The following is a 19,069-nucleotide window of genomic DNA, read 5'->3' as shown; positions in this document are numbered from 1 at the left end:
CTGTGGGTCTGAGAAGAGACTGGAGAGACTCCGCGTGGTAGTTACGGGCCATACGTATCGTGCCCGTTCCTGCGGAAAAGCTGTCGTCTGACTGTTGCAGGAGGGCAGCCTTGGGCACGGTGGGGGGGACGTCTGCGTGTTGGTGGCGCCGACAGAACTGCTGCGGAGGCTAGTGTTGTGAGTGTGCTCTGGCCAGGGCCTTCGCTCACGGGGAGCAGCCGGCCCTGGGTCAACCCTGCTGAGCTCGGCCGGTCAAGGAGGGCGTGGCTAATGGCTTGCCTGGCTGGGGTGGGGAGGGGGTAGGCCTCAGGCTTTGTGGGACCTGTGAGCTTTACTGGTCGTTCGGTCAAAGACTCGAGATCATTACTGGGGAAAGCCGGGTCTGGCAGTGGGTAAAAGTGGCCTGTGGGTCCATCCTCTGAGGTTGGGTGGGCTCCACCCCGGCTGGTGAGCCCCCGGGGAGAGAGTGCAGCCTCAAGTTTCCTGTAAGAGACCCAGCAGCAGATCTGCCTAAAGGTGATGATCTTTAGGTGTTGACTCTGAAGCTGACTTTGCCCTTCAAGATTATAAACTCAAAAGGAGGTTGGGCCATTTTCCAGAATGGCTTCTTTTTAAAAAAAAAATTATTTATTTTTGGCTGCATTGCGTCTTTGTTGCCGAGCACGGGCTTTCTCTAGTTGCGGCGAGTGGGGGCTACTCTTCATTGCAGTGCATGGGCCTCTCATTGTGGTGGTTTCTCTTGTTGCGGAGCACGGGCTCTAGGCGCATAGAGTGCAGGTTCAATAGTTGTGGCGCATGGGCTTAGTTGCTCCGCGGCATGTGGGATCTTCCCCGACCAGGGCTCGAACCCGTGTCCGCTGCATTGGCAGGCGGATTCTTAACCACTGCGCCACCAGGGAAGCCCCAGAATAGCTTCTTGATCCTTTGGTTCCCCTGGGAGTCAAAGGATGCGAGACACTCAGCTTCAACTTTGTGTAATTTTGAAGTTCATCCACATCTTTTATGCAAAATAGTATCTCTAAGACCTTGAAGAAAGAGTAAGATTTATCCTTTTTCTGTCTTTGTATTCCTAGGTACAGGAAGAGGGCTGATGAGCAAAAGATCCCTACGGGTGAGAATTTCTCTCTTATCTTGAAACCCAAAGTAGATTTTGCTGCTTTGTTTTTGTGGTTCAATCAAGTGAATTAAAAATATTTTAGACATAAAGTTTTTTTTTTTTTTTTTTTAACTTAATGGATAGTTTTGAATTCAGTTAGAGTTAAGTTTGCAGCGTATAAGAGACAAACCCAAGGTAACAGAGCGCAAGTGTCTCGTGCCGTCATGTAAACAAGCGTGGACAGGCAGACCTGGGCTGGTGTGCTGGTCTCTTGGGCTCCATCCAGCTCTTATCCATGTTCTGAGAGGGAGCCCCACACCCTCAGCTCCAGGGTGTAGCTCCGGGAGCTTGAACAGCAGGATGGCACAAGAGGTGAGGAAGGGCCGGCTGCCCCTCACCCCGGGAATTCCAGCTCTGTCTCTCTGCCAGCTCCCAGCTGCCGTGACCCCGCACCCTTCCGGTGGGACTGCATGGGGAGGAGGAGGAGCGGGGAGGGCGTGTTGGGGTAGGCGGCTAGCAGTCTCTGCCGCAGCAGGTTTTGTAAATCGGATCATATTTTAAATGCGCTGGGGGTGGGGTGGGGGTGGAAGGGAGCTGCTCGAATCTGAGCATCCATGGTAAGTACAGCCCGGCAGCCCAGCAGGCTGCTAGCCCTCCTGGCTTCTGTCTCCTCACCTGGAAAGCGGGAGGTAAGTGATGCGGATGCTCCCTAAGGTCTGTTTTAGTTCTTCTGTGCTACTTAAAGGGCATCTAATGCACAGTTTTCCGTAAAGCTAGAAATTAATTCCTTAATTTATTTGTAATGATCTTAATTTTCTATTTCAAAATTGTTTTAATTTATTTTTAGTTCCTTAATTTATTAAAAAACACCCAGTTGTGTATATATCTTTAGCCTAGAGAATGGTAGCTTTTAATGTTGTAATTCTGTTATCTTAATTTTTTTTATTAAACATTTAAAATTGTGGTAAAATTTACACAACATAAAATTTACTATCTTAACCCTTTTTGGTTTTTTTTTAATTTATTTTTTTGCGGTACGCGGGCCTCTCACTGCTGTGGCTTCTCCCGTTGCGGGGCACAGGCTCCGGACGCGCAGGCTTGGCGGCCATGGCTCACGGGCCCAGCCGCTCCGCGGCACGTGGGATCTTCCCGGACCGGGGCACGAACCCGCGTCCCCTGCATCAGCAGGCGGACTCTCAACCACTGCGCCACCAGGGAAGCCCTATCTTAACCCTTTTTAAGTGTGCAGTTCAATAGTATTAAGTACATTAACATTGTTGTGCAATATTTTTCTTTTTGAGGGGAGGTATATGACTTCATTCTGTAGCAGAATTTGGGGGGAGAAATATACCTCTCATGAATATAGCAGTGACTATGGGTAGTTTTTGTTTAGACCGTGAAATGATAATTGGCAGTTGCTTTACATGTACTTTCAAATGTAGCTTTTTTGTGAAAACTTTTTGAGAATTGAGATGTATTTTACACATAGTAAAATGCACAGATTTAAAGCGTCCAGTTTGATGAGTCTTGATGATGAAGACATTTACCTCAGTCAAGACATAGAGCATTTTATTTTATTTTTATTTTTATTTTTTTTGCGGTACGCGGGCCTCTCACTGTTGTGGCCTCTCCCGTTGCGGAGCACAGGCTCCGGACGCGCAGGCTCAGCGGCCATGGCTCACGGGCCCAGTTGCTCCGCGGCATGTGGGATCTTCCCGGACCGGGGCACGAACCTGTGTCCCCTGCATCGGCAGGCGGACTCTCAACCACTGCGCCACCAGGGAAGCCCAGAGCATTTTATTAAGCTCCTTTTTAAAAATCAGAAAGTCATGGGATGTCAGACAGGAAGGGACTGTAGTGACCATCCCAACTCAATCTTGAATCACAGGTGAGGAGACCAGAAATTGAACCCAGGAGATTTTTGGCTGTGATGTTTAACCAACTTAGATGCCAGTTATGATGAAAACGGGATCTTATATCTGGCTTCTTAGTGCTTTGTTTCTGATGTCTCTTCCTTGACATCTTGATTTTTCTTTCTATGTTTCTGTCTCAGTGGGAGAAACCGAAAGCTATACTTTGGCAGGTGGTCAAATGGGACCCTTGTGCTGGGGGGGCTGCCCTTCTTTCTTCAGCCACTTGGCGCAGGTTATATGGCGAGTAGGCCATTGCTGGGAATAGTCACTGGACACGTGGATTTCACTGGAAGAATTTTTTGGAGTGGTTTCTGTCTGTTGCCCATAGGAAGCACTATTTCCTGGTGGCAGAAAATGAAGGAATAATACGATTCGAGTTGTCAGAGTGTTTCCACGTTCCTTTCTGGTGGAAGGTTGACTGGTGGTGGGTGTCAGTCACACCATTAACCTTTACTTCTTGCTGGGGATGTAGAACCTATCGCTGGCGTGGGAGCAGCCTTGCCTGCATCTGCTGACCTAAACCGGGGAGCCCATGCACTGCGGGCGCTTCGGTCATCTGTGGTTGGGCTCTGCGGGGTTCTTATCAGATGACTGTGGAATCAAGGACTTGAAAGACTCATTCAGGTCCTTCCCAAAGCATGGATGTCCTAAACTTTACTTTCTTTTTGGCAAGGAGGGACAGATGATTATCTCATTGCCTGAGAGTTGCCTGCTCACCACGGACACAGTGCTTAGAAGCTACTTAGGGGCGTATATTGCTAAGTAAGTGACCGCTCACCTGCTCGTCTGGGGCAAGTGCTTCTCCTTTAAACTTTATATCATTGGAGAGTGTGTCGTCCAGGACATAGCTCATTAGGACCCAGCCCTTTCATGTAGCTAATAAATATCTGAAGTGATTTGAAAGGTTTACTCTGTCTTATGAAGTTGGTTCTTAATTCATTGTAAACTGCATTCTTAAGGTTTTAATAGGCTGCCTGGGATGTGGGTTTGAATCCTGATCTAACCTTACTAGAAAATAAGGGTTAAACGGGGCAATAGATGAAAATCACAGCTGGGTGCCTTGACTGAGGGCAGTCTACGCTCCTCCATTGTCGTAGGTCTTGACAAATTCTAGTTACTCTTTTATTTTTACCCTTTTTGCACTTGCTTGAATTCCCCTTCAGCTGTGAAGAGCTGTTGACAGTATGAGAGAGTTGGTTTTGTTTGGCATAGAAGAGAGGAGGCCAACATGGGAGCCGAGAACTGTTTTCTGGCTTATGTTATGGGGGGGGGGTCTCTGTTTTGGGTGGGTTTCTGAGGACAGCGTGAGGGAGGTCCTCAGCATAAGGGGTTTCTAAATTATAAAGGTTGAAAGATTGTATTGTTTCTCAACCCACGGTAAGTTCTGGACTTTTTCCCCCCGGCTTACTTTTGTAAGAGGGCTGGTGTATTTTCATTGGCCTGAGTAGAGGCAAGGATGCTCTTAGTATTAACATTTTCTGAAATTTTGAGTAGAATGCATGGTAATTTAGGAATCTGGACTTTGAAGGATTAATGAAAACTTTCCTAAATACATTCATGCAACGTGTGATCTTTTTATTGGTAACAAATAAAAAGACTGCAGTGTATAGTTTGCAATAGAATGGGTAAATTTAAGACAAAAGCTTTAGATCTGTAACAGGTATATAATGAGCCTATTCAATTTGCTGCCTGGGTTAGTATCATATAATAGAACTTTCTGCAGTGATAGCATTGTTTTACCTTGTGTTGTCTGGTATGGTAGCCACCAGCCACATATGGCTCAAGAGCACTTGAAATGTGGCTTGTGTGACTGGGGAATTGAATTTTCAATATTATTTAATTAAAAAAAATAAAAATTGAAATAGCTGTATGTACCCAGCGGTTACTGCGTTGGATGGGGCACGTCTAGGTTCTTTCCACCAGTTGCCCTCTACCCCCCAAGATTTATATCTGTAACCAAGGGAAACAAGTGAAATTCCAGCAAAAGCTTTAAAACTGGAGCACCAAGTTGGAAGAGGTTTTTGCAAGAAAGAGTCTCTGGCAAACAGAGCTGGAACCCGGGTTGGTGAGGCAGTTCTTGTATCAGTGTGACTGGTTCACTGCCTTTGCACTGGGGTGCAGTCCGGGGAGGAAAGCCTTGAGGAAGGAAGACCCCTCTTGGGTGCGTTAGGTGACCTTGGCCACGGTCCCTCTGGGAGCAGAACGAAGCCCTAGGAGGTATGCAGCTCCTGCTTTGCGCCGTATGTTGAATGAGAGTAATTCCTTTAATCTGCTTCTCGTTTTAAAAGGTGGCAGCCTCCTCCATCTCCTGTGCTGGCTCTTTGCACCTTTCTAGTTTCAGAAAAGCATGCTGGGGCCCGGTCCCCCTGGAAGCCTTACCTGGACGTTTTGCCCAAGGCCTACACCTGCCCTGTTTGTTTGGAGCCCGAAGTGGTGAATCTTCTTCCCGAACCTCTGAGAGCAAAGGCCAGAGAGCAGAGAACCCACGTGCAGGAGTTCGTTGCTTCCTCCAGAGACTTCTTCTCTTCCCTGCAGCCTCTGTTTTCGGAGGCCGTTGAGATCATCTTTAGCTACGGCGCCCTCCTGTGGGCTTGGTGCACCGTCAACACCAGGGCCGTGTACGTGAAGCGCACGCCGAGGCGGTGCTTCTCCGCGGAGCCGGACACCTGCGTGCTCGCCCCGTTCCTCGATCTGCTGAACCACAGCCCTGACGCCCAGGTGAGACGTGAACCGGGAGACCCGTGTTCGGTTCCCGTAGGAAGGACTCTGACGTGCGGGCCCTGTGGCTCGGGAGAGCGAGCAGAAGCCCAGGGACAGGTGCACCTGCTGTCAGGTGGGCCCCTCTCTTCCCTCCGGCCCTGTTTCCCCTCCGGCGTCCTTTTCCTCGGCCGCTCTTGCCCGCGCCGCTCTCCGGGCCTGCGGCTGCTCTGGCCCCTGTGTGGCCCGGCCCCTCGCCCTCCCCCACCTCGCCGCCGACCTGGGCCTAAAGCCTCGCCTGCTTTCCTGTCTCTTCCCCTTTCACACTCGGTGGCATCGCTTCTCTGAGGGACTTGCTCCTTCCCCGCTTGGAGCTCTGCGGTCTTAGCGGACGGGGGCCTTACCTTGTCCTTTTTGTATCGCCAGTGCTCAGCACAGCGCCTGGCACGCGGTAGGCCTGTTCAGTCAACAGTTTCAAGCAGCTGTTCCATCAGCGGTTTCTGGCTGGCTGGCTCTTTGTGGGAAGTCGTTAAGGGGTCCCACTTCGGGAGTCAGTCGGAGATCTCGTCTTCCCCAGGCTTCTCTGCTCCAGCACATGAAGGAGGTGATTATATCTGCGGGGCACCCGGGGCTGGAGGCCTGGCATGAGGGCAAAGGGTGTCCGCGTGTCAGCTAACCTGTTGCCTGTTCAGGCTGCGCTTGCAGGCGCGCTGGCGGGACCCGCACTCACGCTGTCCTCTTCGTGACCCGTGCCACCTTGAGAAGCCCACGTGCCCACGAGAGGAGAGCGTGGGGATGGAGGGGAGGCCCTCCCTGCGCTTCCTGAGGCCGCGGCCATCGCCGTGCCTGTCTGCTCGTTGCTTTTGTAGAAAGATGCATTTCTAACAAAGTTAAGCAGAGGAGACTGAGGGTAGATGGGTGTTTCTGTGGCTGATATTGCTGAAATAAAGTCAAGGGGGTACAGGACAGTAGGGTACTGGCCACAGGGACTCAGTCAGTCCCCATTGGCGTGACTTTATTTTTATTGGGCTGTTAGTGCATTTATGTTCCAAACCAGGGATTTTACAGTTGAATGTCAGGGCGTCACAAACTATAGTCTAGGGCACGTGGTCCCGGGACCCTGGCAAAGCCTAAAATACTTGCTCTCTGGCCCTTTATGGAAAAAGATCGCCAGCCCCTGGTCGAAAGTGCACTGCAGCTGGCTTTTGACATGACACCGCAAGCCTTGGCCCTGATCTCTTGTTGATGCCACAAGGTAGACTTTCAGCCTGTTCCTTGTCCTCATCTCACTGCAATTTGCTGCTTAGTGAGAAGGCCTCGGTGCTTGCACCCGCCGCTTGTTGTGGGAGCAGTCCGGTCTCCTTGGTCTTTTCCTCTCTGCCTGTTCCCTAACAAAGCTGTCACAAAATCCATGTGACAGTATCAGCCAACATCATGCTGCTCACAAAAGGCTGTGTGTGTATCGTAGGACCTGGAACTTCGTGCTCGGCCTTGACGTCTTTGGGCCTCGCGGGGCCCTGGAGGCCTGACCGTGAGTTTCTCTGCCCTCTCCGGATGTTTCCCACCCAGCGGGCAAGGCTTCCCACCCAGCGGGAAGTTGCCCTCAGCCGGACTGCCTGTAGCCCACCTGGTCCTCAACCGAATGTGTGTCACCTCCCTGCCAGCCCTCAAAATTATTCAAACAGGCAAATCACATCGCCCCAGGGGAACCAGGGCGTCACCCCTTGCTCCTGCAGGCCTGCTTCCCACGGCCTCTGCTGTCACTCCGCTCCCAGGAGCAGCCCCTGTGTGGCGTGCTGTGTCCTCCCCCCAGGCTGTATGGGTGACTTACAATAAACTGCTGTTACTCATCTGTCCGACGTCAGGTGTCGTGTGTTTGGCTGTCCTCAGAGCCCCCAGGCGGGACTCCCTCCCACCCCGATGGGGTGAAGTCGGGGAGAACCAGAGAGGCCAAAGTGTGGACGTGGCATTTTTTCTCCACGTAGATAAATTCCGTGATGAGTGCTTGAAAGCGGCATCCTGCTTAAATTAGTACGATCACTTAATCTTTTTAGTTTTCTGCTTTGCTTTAAAAACATCTTTTACAATTCTTTTTTCTAGGTAAAAGCAGCATTTAATGAGGAAACTCGCTGTTATGAAATTAGAACAGCTGTGAGCTGTGGAAAACACAAAGAGGTGCTCATCTGCTATGGCCCTCACGATAACCACCGCCTGCTCCTCGAGTATGGATTTGTTTCCACCCGCAATCCTCATGCTGGTGTTTATGTCTCAAAAGGTTGGAATTAACTTTGGTTCTGATCACTAAGATGATAGAATTCCCCACCCCCCCCTTCTGTGGTTACGTTAAGTTTTTGTAACAATGGCAAAACCTTAAAGCGTATATCATTTATTTTCTCCTAGGCAGGGCTAGCCTAATTCTTATTGACCACGTCGTTTCAGTGTTGAAGTAAAACCAACAAAGCTTTGATTGATATTGAGGATAAGAAGAACTGAGATTTTTATCGCATTAGGTCAGACAGTAGAATGGAAGAAAAGAGAAACCGCTAGGGAAATAAATAGAGTATTAATAGATGACAAGAAATGGAAATTTTTGTACTGAGACATTGTCACTAAAGATAAAATAGGTTTAGAGAGCAACAAGTAAAACATATTTATGAAGCACCCGCTGTGTGTAAGGTGCTGAACCAGTCACAGGGTAAATATGTTACACGGTCCTCCTTTGGGCGGTTTAATGGCATGATAAAATACGCATTCCATTTATGTTCTTTTGTTACCTGGCATCATCATTGGTATTACTCTTTTAAAAATAATGATTTACCTATTAAATTTATGCTGTGAAAATTTCAAATATAGTATTAAAAATAGTACGTAGGGGGCTGAACTTTTCCCCCTTCCTTGAAGCAGCAGAGAAGTAGTTTTCTAGGCATTGAAGAAATGGCTAGAGCTTTACTGAGTGTATAATTTGAGGTAGTTTTAATACAAGTGCTAATGGAAATAGAGACTTGGTCAAGGTGATACTACTCCATCCTATTAGTAGCCAAAGTAATAATGTTATTTCTCAAAATGAAATGGGAAAGCAAAAACTGGGCCTTGCTGGGTCTCTTAGGAAGCTAGCTTTGAAATTAGCCTTATATTATCAGAATAACTTTAATATTGATGACCATGAAGTATTGATTTGTTAAATAATTTGAACAAAATTCACACTTTCATTATTTCTGCATTAAAAAAAATAAAAGTAGAGAAATGTAAAAAGAGATTTTAAAAGTAGAAAAATCCCTCATTATCCTATGACCCCAAAAAGCTTTGTTAATTTTTGCATGTTCATTTTCAGTTGTTTATGATTATAGTCACAGATATCCAGACAGTTTTGAATTCTGGCTTTTAAAAACTGAGTCTTGGAAACATTTCCTCATGTTTGTACGGAGTCTGTGCTTTTGGTGGGTGTAATTTCTCAGCAGCCCTGCTAATGGCTTCAGTACCTGATTTCATGGGTTGATTTGCTTACTGGGAACAGGAGCTGAGGTAGCAGATGTTTTGTCCCCTGCCTTGGAATTCTTGTAGCTTTTCAAAGGGCTGAATCATACTCTCATTGAGCTGGGCTTGAAGACTAGATTTTTTGGGTGTGAAATAGGTAAAATTGTTTACACATGTCTTGATTGCTGACGGGAAGGAAAGTAAGCTGAAAAGAAAGGGTCCCCCCTCCCTTCCACCTGAATTATACCCTAAATCTCAGCCTGATTTTTTTTTTTTTAATGCAGATATACTTGTTAAATATCTTCCATCAACAGATAAACGGATGAACCAAAAGATTTCCATTTTAGAGGATCACGGCTTTATAGAGTAAGTGTTTCTCTCCAGAAATTATTCCTTCAGGAAATCTTTTTTTTTCTTTTTTTTTTTTTTGCGGTACGCGGGCCTCTCACTGTTGTGGCCTCTCCCGTTGCGGAGCACAGGCTCCGGGCTCACAGGCTCAGCGGCCACGGCTCGCGGGCCCAGCCGCTCCGCGGCACGTGGGATCCTCCCAGACCGGGGCACGAACCCGCGTCCCCTGCATCGGCAGGTGGACTCTCAACCACTGCGCCACCAGGGAAGCCCCCTTCAGGAAATCTTGATGAGAAGTTGAGAGCTGGGGATTTTACAGGTGTGAGCTGCCTCCCGACTTGTATCCGGTGACAGGTAGCTGCTCACTGAGCATTGACTCTGTGCGGCACACCGTGCGTCATGTTGCAGGATACACAGGAGGGAAGATGCTGGTCAGGAGACTTGTTTGGGGACCTAAGATACAAGCTTGAAGTCTCAAGTTACTGTACCGGGAGAGCCGCGTATGTACTGATCAGTGGCCCCGTGCGTTTGTGGCGAACATGTGGTCAGGTGGGGTGGCATTGGCTACTGCAGGCCAGCCTGGCCGCCAGTCACCCGGCAACAGGATGCAGGCTCTTGGGAAGGGGGAAGCCTAGGTGATTCCACGCCAAATGGGATAAACTGGGTTTGAGACCCTCCCTTTCAGATTTTCTTCTATAGGTGAAATTAAGTGCTAAATAATCCAGCAGCGCTGTGAGGGACACTGGCTCTGGTGGCTGCCATTTGTTTGATCCCGAGGATCATCCAGATTCTTCATCATCATCTCACTGTAGCCCCTCATCCAAGTTCAGCTTCTTACCAAATAAAAATAGCTTTTTACTTTTTCTTTTTTAAAACACAAAGAATTTTCTGTTACTCAGGCTTTATTCTTAAGTGTTTGCAGACTTAACTTTTCTCTTTGTGACTAAGACCATGGGTTGTGCAATGTTTAGTGGCCCCTTTAAAAAAATGTTTGGCTTTTCAGTCATTTACTGTGATGTAATGAAGTACCGAAGTGACAGATTGGTAATTTTTTTTTTTTTCATTTAATTTTTATTTTATGTTGAGTGTAGTTGATTTACAATCTTGTGTCAGTTTCAGGTGTACAACAAAGTGATTTAGTTATACATATATCTGTTCTTTTTCTACTTTAGAAATTTGACGTTTGGATGGGATGGACCGTCTTGGCGGTTACTCACAGCTCTTAAGTTGTTATGTCTGGAAGCTGAAGAATTGTAAGTTCCCTGTGTGTTGTTTTGGACATAACTTTGGCCTTTTTGGGGCTTACATTCAAAGGCCCAACCTCAGAGGAGAAAGGAATGCCCTTGTAGATTGGGGTTGCTTATTCTCTGTGTAACTTGCCCGTGTAGGGAGTGGTTCACTTCTAGGTTTGCGCCATTTCTGGAATTCTGGTTCTAGAGTCCTAGTCAGAGTACACGGGCCCGAGAACTGGTCTCTCCTCACACGTATCCCCCTGGTGACCTGCAGCTCCTCGTTCAGGGTAAACACTTCGCAAAGCATGCGCGTTGGCCCTGGTCAGAGGAGAACCTCTGAGCAGGTGGGTTTTCCCTGGGAACAGACCGAGCTGCTGACCGCTGGCCGGGCCACCCCGCTTCTGTCCTGGGGGCAGATCCAGACCCCTGCTCAAGGAGAGGCCTTGATATTTGCGCAGAGGAGGCAGGTGAGGCGCCCCCGGTGTAGACACGCATCCCGTTCAGGTCTTCGCTATTCCTGAGAGGCTGTTGGTCCTTCCCTTAGCGTGGAAAGGATAGTCACGCGCGGCCGTGCGCTGCCCAGCCTGGGAGCTCCTTGCGAGGGAGTCGGGGAGTAATGCCCGCCCCTTAGCAAATCTCAGGTGAGAGACAGCCCAGGGAGGACTTCCTGAAGATGGCGAGCCCCATCCTCGAGCAGCTGGGAGGATTAGGTGAGATGACGCCTAGAAGTAGCCCTCAGCGCGGTGCCTACAAGTCGTCGCTGCTCCTTCCGTCACGCCCGTGATGCTGCTGTTCACGACGTTGCTTACTTCCTTTTCTGTAGGGACTTGGGGAGAAAAACTGTCCCCTGGTCTCAGCACCAGAAGCAGTTGTGTCTCTTCTCAGCAGGTGGTGTGTTTTTGTCGTACAGACACTGAATTCTGTATCTGATATGCTTCCTTCTTTTTATCGCTCGCTAGAAAACTCAGAGGCAAATTTGTGGTCCATCCACGTGTGCAGGACTCTAAGGCATGCAATTTGTCACTGACTCGTTCCCGGCTGTATCTCATCTTCCTTCTTCTCATCTGTCCTTCGTCTTGTTTTCCCCACCCGTTCATCTTGTGTTTTATTTTTTTCTCGTGTGTACCCACATAAGTTTCTTTAAGTCGTTCTTGGAGACACGTCAACCTCAAATTAAATAAAGCAACTGGATGTTTCCCAGAGGTCCTCCGGAGGCCTCTTTTCTCCCCTCTGAGTGCTTTCTGACTACCTGCGTGGTGTGGCGGAGGAAGCATGTGTTTGGGATTCTGCCTGACGGGTATTTGCATGCAGTTCTGCCTCGTTAGCTCCGTCACTTAGGGTGAGTGCTTTACTGTTCCGGATTCTCAGTTTCTTTGTGTCTGAGGTGGCGATTATAATGCTTTCTTTGCTAGGCGGTTGTGAAGATGAAAACAGATAACGGCTGCATATAAAGCACTGCTCCTGGCACGCAGTGATGGCATTCCTTCTTTCTTTCCTTTTTTCTTTGGCCGCTCCACGCGCACGCAGGATCTTAGTTCCTCGACCAGGGATTGAACCCGTGCCCCTGCGGTGGAAGTGCGGAGTCTTAACCACTGGACCGCCAGGGAAGTCCCAAATGTTATTTCCTGACTTCCTTTCTTTCCCGAGAACTCATCTGGTCCTGGGGTTGCCACCATGATCCCTGAGGCTGACGATATCTAAGACTTGATTTTCTTTATGGCTTTTGGGCTGTTCTGAATTTCTCAGCGACTTCTGCGCCCTCCACTGGGATGGAAGAGCCATCACCGTGGCCTTTCCCTCCTCAGCCACGTGCACTTTCGTGTTCTGTGCATCCAGCATCCGTCCCCCCGCCCCCTTCCTCCCTGGTTAGTGCTCCTTGCCGGCCTGGAGGCCTGACTCAGCCCCTCCTGCTCGGCACCTTGGCCGCGGCCCCCTCTTGCCTCCCCTGCAGAAAGCTGGCCCTGACAGCCCAGAGCCCCATTTCCTACGGACTTCCTTAGTGTAAAATTGGAAGGACCTGCGTGTAGAGAAAGGCTTCACTGTACATTCCTCTTTCCATCTGTAGAGCATTTTAGTGAAACGTGTCCTGTTCCGTTTGCCATTTTTTTTAGGAGAGGCTGTCATTTGAAGAAAAGGAAAACCTCCGCCTTTGCTCCTTAGTCGGTAGTACCTTGACTGTGGACTCACCTTCCTCTCTGTCCCTTGTTCTCTTCCTGTGGCTGGTGGATGTGACTCTTCTTACTCATGTGCCAGACACAGGATTGTGGTGCTAATAAACCTCAGGCCCTGCCTGCAAAGAGCGCCAGTTCCCTCGCTTCTTATCCTCAGCCTTCCTTCTTCTTTCCCGTATACCTTGTCTTTTCCAACACAGGACCTGCATGTGGTGGGAGGTTTGAGGGAACGTGCTGATGGAATGAGTTTTATTATGTTTCTGGAAAACTAGGAGAAGTGTTCAAGTGGAAAAGCCACCTTTGTTTTTGAAAACCTGCTGAAATGACCTTATTGAATATTTTGGTTCTAGGACATGCTGGAAAAAAGTACTTATTGGGGAAATGATTTCAGATACAAATGAGAAGGCAAGTTTGGACATAGCCCAGAAAATATGCCATTATTTCATCAAGGAGAGTAAGGCTGTGCTTCAAAAGGTATGTTTCTAGAATATTGCGTTCTTTTCTTAAAGAAGTGTTTTGATGAAGAAGTTGTTTTTTACTGATACTTGTTGGATAGGGATAGTCCACCTTCTTGGGGTGTTGTTAATGCCTTAATAAATGAACACTGATGTAATCTGTGTTTTGACTGTTAACATGTGTCTGCACCTTTTAATGGGTAAAATTATTGCATGAATTCTTGGTAATAGATTTTTAAGGTACTCTTTCCCTTTTATTTAAAAATTTTTTTTAGTTAAAAAAAATTGTTTTTGGCTGGGTTGGGTCTTCGTTGCTGCGCGTGGGCTTTCTCTAGTTGCGGCGAGTGGGGGCTGCTCTTTGTTGCGGTGCGCGGGCTTCTCATTGCGGTGGCTTCTCTTGTTGTGGAGCATGTGCTCTAGGCGCGCAGGCTTCAGTAGTTGTGGCACGCGGGCCCTAGAGTGCGCAGGTTTCTGTAGTTGTGGTGCGTGGGCTCAGTAGTTGCGGCCCACGGACTCTAGAGCGCAGGCGCAGTAGTTGCGGTGCACGGGCTTAGTTGCTCCGTGGCATATGGGATCTTCCCTGACCAGGGATCGAACCCGTGTCGCCTGTGTTGGCAGGCTGTTTCTTAACCACTGCGCCACAAGGGAGGTCCCGTCTTTCCCTTTTATTTAATGAATGTTTTAATTAAATGAGGAATTAGCTTATTTGAATGAAAACATTACTAGGATTAAAAAAAATAATTTTATTGAACGTTGAAGACACTGTTGAGTGAAATAAACCATGACCCCAAAAGTCAAATACCCTGTACTGTATGATTCCACTTAAATGAGATATCTGGAATAGGCAAATTTATAGAGACAGAAAGTAGAGTAGAGGTTACCAGGGATTTGGGGAGGGGGAAATGGGGAGTTAATGTTTGATGGGTACAGAGTTTCTGTTTGGGATGATGAAAAAGTTCTGGAGATGGATGGTGGCTATGGTTATATAACACGGTGAATGTACTTAGTGCCACTGAATTGTACATTTAAAAATGGTCAGAATACTAAACAAACACTAAAGAAAATCATTTAAAAATAATTTCCAGGTTTCTCATATGAAAGATGAAGAAGTGGCTTTGATAAACCAACTAACTTTGGTAGAAACACTGTGGACAGAAGAGCTGAAGATTCTCCAGGCCTCTGCTGAGACCCTAACCAGTTTGCAAACAGCTTTTACATAACTTCTCCGAAGTGCAGGTGATCACCTCCAATGGTGGGTGTGACTTCTTAACCATTTTTAAACCAAGGTTTATTTTACATAGAATCATTTACAGTCAAGGAACGGTTTCTATTAAACAGTTCTGCTTAATCCTACTCTTCCTGCTTCTCTCTGTGTGTGGGGTGGAGTGGGGGCTGCGTGGGGACGTCGAAGGGCATCTGTAGGGGCAGAGCAGGTCCTGGGGACTCCGTCCCATCGGCATTTCTGTTGCCGTCAAAGCAAATAGCAGTCCTGGAGGAAGACGTCCCAGGAACGTGTGAATTGTCACGGGAGGGCGAGGCTGGGAGCCGGGGTCAGCCCGGGGCCCCGTTTGTGGTCTTCCTCCGGGTGTCCTGCTTCTGACCTTACCAGTGGCCGTAAAAGCACAAGACGTCGTGCTGCTCTGTGCTCTGATGCCAGCGGGTTAGGGTTGAGGGGCATGTGGCACGTGGCGGTGAGTGGCCCCTTGGCTTTGGAGGGCGCAGTGTGGGGCGGTGCCCGGCAGGCTTGGCTCCTAGCCGGGCTGCGCCCCTGCCGCTCTGAGCTAGAGCAGCTCACTTTGAATCTTCCGTCCCTGACTGCCCATCCGGAAACGAGATTGTTACGGGGTCCCCCGTGCTCCCAGCTAGCAGCAGGGCCTGCGGCCCAGGCCCCTCCCGGTCTGCGCCTCCCCTGCCCGCTGAGGCCCAGGGATTAGCTCACGGGGAGGGCCCCTCCAGCCCTGACTACCTGTGATTTCCGTGCGCAGAAAGTGAGTTCGTCCCAGTCGAACAGGAGACTCGTGGAGCCTCACCAGTCCTCTGTTTACAGTTTCCCAGAATGTGTTCAAATCTCTGGTCAGCCCGTGTCCCTTTCCCATGCTTGGTGGTGGGTGTTTAACGCTTTTATTCTGCTCCTTTTCTTCATTTTAATGGGGGTATTGGGAGGAATGGGAGATAAAGTTCTGTGCTCACTTGGTCATTTTGAATTCAGGCTTTGCTTTCCGTTTTTTTCTTTTTTTAAAAAAAAAACAATACAAGCACTTTAGGCTGTTGACGGTACTCTGAGTATGGTTTTTATATAAAGTGTGCTCTAATTAGTACTTTTTAGATCTTGGCTCTGGATTTAATTAAACTTCTCACAGCGTTTTCATGCCCGTCAGTTAACAACCGTGAGGGGGTCAGAGCGGGTGTCATCGTATGTCCCAGAAGCAAATACGTGCTTATGATAAAACTGGACGTTGTTGAAACATACGGCACAGTAACGTTTATTAAACGTTAGCGTCGCTGGGTCGAGGCCCCGTGCTCGGGCCTTGGTGCGCGGAGTGTTACGGAAGCCTCACAGCCACCCTATTTTACAAACAAAGACGGGAAGAAACGGCCCGAGATCCCACACCTAGCGTGTGGCAGAGAGACGGTGCCCCTTCAGCCGACCCTCCGGGGCACGCGGGTCACACAGCTCGGGGGCGTCTGTGTCCGGAATTCCGCGCTCTCCTGACTCGGGTACCCGCCTCTCCCCCATCCTCACCGACGGCCGCGCTCCTCTCGCCCTCCGCGCCCACAGCCCTTGGTGGGCGCGCGGCTTCACTGCAGGTTTCGTTGAGGGGTGCGCGACGGGGTCGGCCTCGCTCTCGCCGCCCTGCGATGTGAGAGCGGTGATGAGAAACATCCCGGGAGCCGGTCCCTCCTTCGGCTGACGTGGCCGCGCCCGGTCCCACCGCCAGCCCCTCCCCGGGAAGGTGCTAGCGCGCAGGCGCAGCGTGGCTGGTCCCGGGGGTGGGGGAGGCGGCTCCTTGCCGGGGAGCCAGGGGCTGGCCTTTGTGCTCCGTGGACCCAGCGGCTCGGCGTGCGTTCCTTCCCGGCGTGGACACATCGAGCTGGCCGTTGCAGGAGGCTTCTGGGGGTTTCCAGGAGGACGGGGCGGGTCCCCCGCACCTCGCTGGGCACGGCTTAACCTGACTGCCAGTTTGGGAAGAAGGGCTGGGCCCCCTGCGCAGCTCTTTCCGCTTCGCCCCTGGGGGAACCCAGCTCCACCCAGCGCAGCCGTGCCTCAGTGGGGACGTCTGCTTGATTCTGGGCCTCTGTGTAGGGAAACTGACCTAAGGCCATGGTTATATTTTGACCCCTGTCCTTACCTAGGAGTATTTTTTATCCCTTTCAGAACTAGCGTGGGAAGGGGTTGGGTGTATACGCTCCTCAGCCCTCGGGGATCCCTGGATGGGTCATGGGGGCCGGGGGCTGCCGCAGCCCCGGCGTTCTCTTGCCCGGAGTCCTGTCTTCCCCGCGCTGTTTTCAGCCTTCCCCAGAAGCGAATTCCTCTTGTGAAGCTCAACAACAAAAAAACAAGTGAATGGGGCCCACTCACCTCAGGGATCAGAGTTAGAAATAAAACATCTTCATTATTGTATCTTGACTATCTCTCCCTGTTCATAGATGCAGTTGAGGTTGACTTTGTTGTTTTTTTGTTTTTAAAGATTTTTTTGATGTGGACCGTTTTTTTAAAAAGGCCTTATGGAATTTGTTACAATCTTTGCTTCTGTTTTATGTTTCCGTTTTTTGGCCGCGAGGCATGTGGGACCTTAGCTCCCCGACCAGGGATGAACCCACTCCCCCTGCATTGGAAGGCGAAGTCTTAACCACTGGACCACCAGGGAGGTCCCCCTGACTCTGCTTTTTAATAGCTGTAGTGTGTTTCATGATAAACTATACCAGGGGTTCACCAACTTTTTCTGTAAAGGACCAAATAGTAAATATTTTAAGCTTTCTGGGCCGTACGGTCTTTGCCCCAGCTGTAGTGCACAGCAGCTATAGACAAATGTATAGACATGCATGGCTGTGTTTCAGTAAAGCTTGATTTACCAAGACAGGCCACGGGCCGTGGGGTACTGACACTGTACTACAGCATCATTTATGTTTCCTGTCCCCTATTCGTGGACATTTAGGACCTAAATATATTAATTCTTACTCGAGAGTGCTTTATACCTTTAGAAATTAAAGCCACTTGCCCCTCAACAGGAAAAACTTCTCAGACCCATGTGGTACTTGTGCTTTAGTTGTCCGTGGTTAGAATCAATGGACAGTGACAAGAAGCAACTACTCAGAGACATTGACAAATGAGAGCTATTTCATCATCCGTGACAGATCTACCCTTATTTGTAAACAGCAGTATAATAAGGGCCTACTGTATAGCACGGGGGACTCTACTCAATGCTCTGTAATGACCTACATGGGAAAAGAATCTAAAAAAGAGTGGCTATATGTGTAACTAGCACAACATTGTACATTAACTATACTCCAATAAAAATTTAAAAAAAAAAAGAAAACAAGCATAAGACTTTCAGTTTGCAGATGACACTTGGTGTATAAATGCATTCAGACTCTGAAAGAAACGCGTGGCTCCTGCTGACAGTCTGGCCCTCAGGGTGAACCCCGGGGAGGCCACACACCGCCTCCCTAGGCTCCTCCTTGCCAGTTCCTGTGAGGGCCAGCACCCCGTGTCTTCCCACACAGGGGGCAGCCTGCACTGTCCTTTACCAGCAGAACTGTTTGCTCCCTTCTCCCACCTAGTGCCCCCCCCCCCCTCCGCTATTGTTCTCCTTCCCCCTTTTTTGTTTTCTCTCTCCTAGGCCTTGGGCAGGCCTGAGGTTTGTAGTACACCCACCCTTGTTGGTATCTGGTTCCAGAGTTTGTGGGTGGTAAACCTCCATCTGCTGCCTTGGCCTGAGGGGGCAGACACCAAGAAGTGAAGGATGATTTGAGGCATTCCTGAAATCTTTCAAGCTAAAAATAGAGGAGACGACTGGGGCACTTGAAGTGCTTCTGCCTGAAGGTGGAGACTGTTAATGACCTTTCAGGAAATCAGCGCTGTAATGCCGTGAAAATGGCTTTCACTGAAACACCGGGACACCCCCTTGGAGAGGAGTCCGGGCACAGAAATGGGGGACTTATTTTAGCTCCTCCTTTAGCTGGTAAACAGCAGCTATAGTCTGTGATAGATTAGTGTTGGGCAGCCGTAAGTTTTGTACCGAGGAGGAAAGTATAACAAAACCTATTTGGGGTTGTCAGCTGACATTTGAATATAGAGCTTTGTCAGGAATGCCACCATGTTGGCTTACTTGGAAAAGGGCTTTGTTTTACAGGTCCAGGAAGTCACATGTGAATTAAAGGGAACAAGAAGATTAGGAGGAAGGCCTGATGCACTTTTCTACATCCCTGCCAATGTACCACACACACACCAGTGTCATTGTATCACATACACCAGGGTCATTGTACCACAGGCAGCAGTGTCATACTACATACAACAGTGCAGTGTACCACATACAACGGTGTCATTGTACCACATACGCCAGGATCGTGCCACATACAACGATACAATGCGTCATGTACAGCAGTGCCATCTGCTGTCTCTGCAGGGCTGTTCCCACTCACCTTGCAGAGGGCATTTCTCTGTCTTAATCATTTTGTTGTA

General features: G+C 49.1%; 1 protein-coding gene across 10 annotated transcripts in view; it reads left to right on the top strand.

Moving 5' to 3' along the window:
- The window catches only part of SETD4 (SET domain containing 4), a 580,992-nt gene that overhangs the window by 9,109 nt on the left and 552,814 nt on the right, over positions 1–19,069 (top strand). For 8 of the 10 annotated variants that reach the window (XR_010840851.1, XR_010840853.1, XR_010840854.1 and 5 more), the window contains exons 4-11: positions 1,074–1,111; positions 3,683–3,771; positions 5,298–5,727; positions 7,807–7,981; positions 9,465–9,546; positions 10,701–10,781; positions 13,282–13,405; positions 14,472–14,638. Coding sequence is in view for 4 of the 10 variants with exons in the window: in XM_067035064.1 (XP_066891165.1) it covers positions 1,074–1,111; positions 3,683–3,771; positions 5,298–5,727; positions 7,807–7,981; positions 9,465–9,546; positions 10,701–10,781; positions 13,282–13,405; positions 14,472–14,606 (1,154 nt within the window). In the remaining 6 variants the exon portion in view is untranslated. Of the gene's footprint in view, positions 1–1,073; positions 1,112–3,682; positions 3,772–5,297; positions 5,728–7,806; positions 7,982–9,464; positions 9,547–10,700; positions 10,782–13,281; positions 13,406–14,471; positions 14,740–19,069 lie in introns of those variants that run through there. The other 2 variants (XM_059064063.2, XM_067035062.1) reach the window with 1 other exon arrangement.

Source organism: Kogia breviceps, chromosome 5, assembly GCF_026419965.1.
Source record: "Kogia breviceps isolate mKogBre1 chromosome 5, mKogBre1 haplotype 1, whole genome shotgun sequence".
NCBI lineage: Eukaryota > Metazoa > Chordata > Mammalia > Artiodactyla > Physeteridae > Kogia > Kogia breviceps.
This window is presented reverse-complemented; position numbering and strand designations above follow the sequence as displayed.